Source organism: Carcharodon carcharias, assembly GCF_017639515.1.
Source record: "Carcharodon carcharias isolate sCarCar2 chromosome X unlocalized genomic scaffold, sCarCar2.pri SUPER_X_unloc_10, whole genome shotgun sequence".
Taxonomy (NCBI): Eukaryota; Metazoa; Chordata; class Chondrichthyes; order Lamniformes; family Lamnidae; genus Carcharodon; species Carcharodon carcharias.
Window position 1 is genome coordinate 224,001 of NW_024470865.1, and position 6,000 is coordinate 230,000.

The 6,000-nt window shown below is 53.8% G+C and overlaps 1 protein-coding gene across 1 annotated transcript in view; it reads left to right on the plus strand.

Moving 5' to 3' along the window:
* Window positions 1–6,000, plus strand: part of LOC121275076 (adenylate cyclase type 5-like) — a gene marked incomplete at its 5' end in the record, with an annotated part of 230,177 nt that overhangs the window by 223,403 nt on the left and 774 nt on the right. The window contains 2 exons of the mRNA XM_041182480.1: window positions 571–775; window positions 2,701–2,825. Coding sequence (XP_041038414.1) covers window positions 571–775; window positions 2,701–2,825 — 330 coding nt within the window. The remainder of the gene's footprint in view (window positions 1–570; window positions 776–2,700; window positions 2,826–6,000) is intronic.

Genomic DNA, 6,000 nt, shown 5'->3' on the forward strand with positions numbered 1-6,000 from the left:
CACATCCTTCCTGAGATACGGGGCCCAAAATTGCTCACAATATTCTAAATGTGGTCTGACCAGAGAGTGTGTGCATGTGCACTTGAGCATGCATGTGTCTGTGTGCGAGCGTGTGAGTGCGCATGCGAGTGCTTATGTGTGTGCATGTGTGTGAGAGATTTGTGTGAGAAAGAGTGCGTGTGCGAGAGTGTGTTCATGTGCACTTGAGCATGCGTATGAGTGTGAGCAAGCGTGTGTGTGCGAGCAAGAGAGCACATGCGCCCATGCGAGAGCTTGTGTGTATGCGCGTGCACGTGTGTGCACGAGTGAGCGTGTGTGCAAGTGCTTGTGTGTGTGTGCATGTGTGTGCACGTGTGTGCTTGTGTGTGAGTGAGATTTGTGTGTGTGTGCATACGTGTGCGTGCGTGAGTTTGTGTGTGTGCGTGTCGGTGTGTGAGTTTGTGCATGCATATTCCATTCCATCCCACAAATAGCGCCAGACCCACAGGTGAAGCTGTCAAATGGTTTGGTGGGGAGGGCGAGTTGGTTTTGAAGGCTTTGTGAGTTTCACCATTTGTCTATCATTGATAGATTATCAGTGAGGAACAATTCAGACAACTGGAGAAGATTAAAACCATTGGCAGCACCTACATGGCAGCCTCAGGTCTCAATGATTCCACATATGACAAGGCTGGGAAGTCACACATTATGGCACTGGCCGACTATGCCACGCGACTGATGGAGCAGATGAAATATATTAACGAGCACTCCTTCAATAATTTCCAGATGAAGATCGGTGAGTATGCATCAGCACGTTCACTCACTCAGACACACACACACACAAGCACTCACAATCTCACACATGCGCGCTCACAATCACACACACGTGCACGCTCACAATCACACACACGCGCGCGCTCACAATCACTCGCGCACACGCGCTCATAATCACACACGCGCGCGCGTTCACAATCACACACACGCGCGCTCACAATCACACACGCGCGCTCACAATCACACACGCGTGCTCACAATCACACACGCGCGCTCACAATCACACACGCGCGCTCACAATCACACACGCGCGCTCACAATCACACACACGCGCGCTCACAATCACACACGCGCGCGCGATCACAATCACACACGCACGCGCTCACAATCTCACATGCGCGTGCTCACAATCTCACACGCGTGCGCTCACAGTCACACACGCGCACTCACAATCTCACACGCGCGCTCACAATCTCACATGCGCGTGCTCACAATCTCACATGCGCGTGCTCACAATCTCACATGCGTGCTCACAATCTCACACACGCGCGCTCACAATCTCTCACACGCGTGCTCACAATCACACACACGCGCGCTCTCACAATCACACACACGCGCGCGCTCACACACACACGCGTGCGCTCACAATCTCACACACGCGCGCTCACAATCTCACACACGCGCGCTCACAATCTCACACACGCGCGCTCACAATCTCACATGTGCGCTCACAATCTCTCTCATACACGCGCTCACAATCTCACACACAGACACCCTCAGAATCACACACACAGACACCCTCACAATCACACATACACACGCTCACAATCACACACTCACAATCTCACACACCTGCTCACAATCTCACACACACACACACGCTCACAATCACACACATACTCACACACACATGCTCACAATCACACACACACGCTCACAATCACACACACACACACGCTCACAATCACACACACACGCTCACAATCACACACATACTCACACACACATGCTCACAATCACACACACACGCTCACAATCACACACACACACACGCTCACAATCACACACACACACACACACACGCTCACAATCACACACACACACACGCTCACAATCACACACACACACACGCTCACAATCACACACACACACACAAGCTCACAATCACACACACACACACGCTCACAATCACACACACACTCACAATCTCACATACACACGCTCACAATCTCTCACATGCTCACAATCTCACACACACTCTCACAATCTCACACACACTCTCACAATCACAAACACGCGCGCTCACAATCACACACACACATGCTCACACACACGTGCTCACACATGCTCACAAATACACACATGCAATCACAATCTCATACACACACAGGCTACACTCTTACACAAAATCACACACACACATGCACACACACACACTCTCTCTGTCTGTCTCACATATACCTCAGAAATACTCTCAACACATCCATTCGCATGTGCTCAAACTCTCACAAACAATGTCTTTCAGAAGAAACATTAAACAGTGGTCCCCCTCTACCCTCTTGGATGGATCTAAACATTCTTTTGCCCCTTTTTCAAAGATTAGTGGTTGGTGGGGGGCGGAGTGGGTGTGGGGTGGAGAGTTCTCCCCTATGTCCTGGGGCCAATATTCATCCCTCAACTAAAAAAAAACACCAGATTATCTGATCGTTATCACAGTGCTGTTAGTGGGAGCTTGCTGTGCGCAAATTGACTGCTGCACTTCCTACATTAACAGTGACCAAACTTCCAAAAACAAAAGGGTCATTGGCAGTGATGCGCTTTGGGATGTCCTGAGGTGGTGGACGGAGTGGGAGAAATGCTAGGCTTTTCCCTTTGTTCGTGCACCAGAGCTCTGCAACGCTCAGATCGATCTACCTGCTCTGTCCCAATTCTTTCCTCTTCTCTCAGGGCTGAACATTGGCCCGGTGGTGGCAGGGGTAATCGGAGCCCGAAAACCTCAGTACGACATCTGGGGCAACACGGTGAATGTGGCCAGTCGGATGGATAGTACGGGCATCCCCGACAAGATTCAGGTAGAGATCGCTGCTCACGTGCACAGAGAGCAACACGCAGGCTGGGAGGGTGTTACACGTGAAAATACACAGGTCGGGAGGGTGTTACATGTGAAAATACGTAGGCTGGGAGAGTGTTACATGTGAAAATACACAGGTCGGGAGTGTGTTACATGTGAGAACACAGGCTGGGAGTGTATTACACATGACAATACACAGGCTGGGAGAGTGTTACACATGAGAATATGCAGGCTGGGTCTGCATTATACACGGGCACGTCCAGGCTAGAAGTGTGTTACATACAGGAATAGGCAGGCTGGGCATTTGTTACACAAGGGAATATGCAAGCTGGGAGTGCGTTACACATGTAAATACATAGGCTGGTTACACGTTGCACATGCGGATACACAATGTGTGTGTGTTATACACAGGAGTGCGCAGATTAGGTGTGTGTTACCCACGAGAAAACGCAATCTGGGTGTGCATTACACATGAAGAAACACAGGCTGGGAGTGTGTTACACCTGACAATGCCCCAGGCAGAGCGTGTGTTACACACTGGAATTTGTAATCTGGGTGTGCATTACACATGGGAATTTACAGATGCTGGGAATACGTGGGGTTGCCATGTGCTAAACACAGGACAATGCACAGGGAAAGATAGATGACACTGGGTGACCCTCTGCATAAACTCCCTAACAGGTACTCAGTATTGGGAGATTGGTATTGGTATTCAGACACAGAACGACCAGTGTCCCAGTCTGCTCGCTGTTTGGTCCGGCAGACTTACACCCCTGTCCAGCCAAGGTCCCTCACCACCACTGGGCAGCCAAAGTCCCTCTGGGTGCTGCCTTCTCCCTCCTCGCAGGTCCCTCGGCCTGTCGATAACAGGAGTTATCGATGAACCAGGGCCATCAACCCCCTCAGCGGTTAGTCTACGACAGAACCAACCAGGAGGTGAGGAAACCACCCCCCTCCTCTCACCCCCACTAACCTGCAGCCGGCCAGGTACCTTGGAAAACCGTGTCCGGAGTCACATATTCCCCTCCCCCCTCCCACCCCAAACACTTCAGTCATGTTCCAAATCGCTCACGTATTGTGTCCCCAGGATGTTAGTCTCTGAAAGACATCTCTCATTCTGCATTTGTATGACTCAATACTCTCTGTTTGACTGGCCCCCCTCTTCCAGGCTGTCCTTACAATAGACTCACTCACCGAAACATTTTGTTTGACCGGGTGAGTTCTGATGGTCACCTCCGGGCCATAAAACCATAAGACATAGGAGCAGAAATTAGGACATTCGGTATTCGAATGGCTTCCTCCTGTTCCTGTGTAACAGGCTCGAGGAGAAGGAGGCGGGCTGAATGGCCTCCTCCTGTTCCTGTGTAACAGGCTCGAGGAGGAGGGACTGAATGGCCTCCTCCTGTTCCTGTGTAACAGGCTCGAGGAGGAGAGAGGGGCTGAATGGCCTCCTCCTGTTCCTGTGTAACAGGCTCGAGGAGGAGGGGGCTGAATGGTCTCCTCCTGTTCCTGTGTAACAGGCTCGAGGAGGGAGGAAGGGCTGAATGGCCTCCTCCTGTTCCTGTGTAACAGGCTCGAGGAGGAGAGGGGCTGAATGGCCTCCTCCTGTTCCTAATGGAACCTGTGCCTGCTACAGAGAGGTGTTTCCTACAGATTGTGCAGTTTACTGGACTAGCAATGCAGAGGCCCCGGGCCGATACTCCGGGGACACGGGTTCAATTCCCACCCCGGCCACTGGTGGAATTTAAATTCAGTTAATAAAACCCGGAATCGAGAGCGAGTCTCAGTCACGGGGACCGTGACAACTATCATCGATTGTCTTAAAAACCCGCCTGGTTCACTAACGTCCCCTTTAGGGGAGGGGAAATCTACCATCCTTACCCTGGTCTGGCCCTACACGTGACTCCAGACCCCACACACACACACAGAGCGATGGGGCTAGCTCAAAACTGCCCCTCTGAAATGGCCGAGCGAAACACTCAGATCAAGGAGGCAATTAGGGACGGGCAATGAATGCCGGCCCAGCCAGCGACACCCACATCCCATGGAGGAATAAATATAACCAGCATTGATCACGGTGAAGTGTACACATTGCTGATTGGTTATAAACAAGAAAGGTGAGGACGCACAATGGGTTCATTAGCCTCTGGAGACAGAGAAGAGAAACCAGCGTTTCAGGGCAGGTGCTGAGCCAGAACTGAACCAGCCACTGACTCTCTTATTGGGCTGAAGAAACTTAAAGTGGGAATGAGAGGGGGCCATGAGATCTCTGTCCGACAGTGCGGCACTCCCTCAGCACTGACCCTCCGACAGTGCGGCGCTCCCTCAGCACTGACCCTCCGACAGTGCAGCGCTCCCTCAGCACTGACCCTCCGACAGTGCAGCGCTCCCTCAGCACTGACCCTCCGACAGTGCGGCGCTCCCTCAGCACTGAACATCCGACAGTGCGGCGCTCCCTCAGCACTGACCCTCCCACAGTGTGGCTCTCCCTCAGTACTGACCCTCTGACAGTGCAGCGCTGACCCTCCGACAGTGCGGCGCTCCCTCAGCGCTGACCCTCCGACAGTGCGGCTCTCCCTCAGCACTGACCCTCCGACAGTGCGGCGCTCCCTCAGCGCTGACCCTCCGACAGTGCGGCTCTCCCTCAGCACTGACCCTCCGACAGTGCGGCGCTCCCTCAGCGCTGACCCTCCGACAGTGCGGCTCTCCCTCAGCACTGACCCTCCCACAGTGCGGCTCTCCCTCAGCACTGACCCTCCGACAGTGCGGCGCTCCCTCAGCGCTGACCCTCCGACAGTGCGGCTCTCCCTCAGCACTGACCCTCCGACAGTGCGGCGCTCCTTCAGCACTGACCCTCCGACAGTGCGGCGCTCCTTCAGCACTGACCCTCCGACAGTGCGGCTCTCCCTCAGCACTGACCCTCCGACAGTGCGGCGCTCCCTCAGCACTGACCCTCCGACAGTGCGGTGCTCCCTCAGCACTGACCCTCCGACAGTGCGGCGCTCCCTCAGTACTGACCCTCCGACAGTGCGGCGCTCACTCAGCACTGACCCTCTGACAGTGCGGCGCTCCCTCAGTACTGACCCTCCGACAGTGCGGCACTCCCTCAGCACTGACCCTCTGACAGTGCGGCTCTCCCTCAGCGCTGACCCTCCGACAGTGCGGCTCTCCCTCAG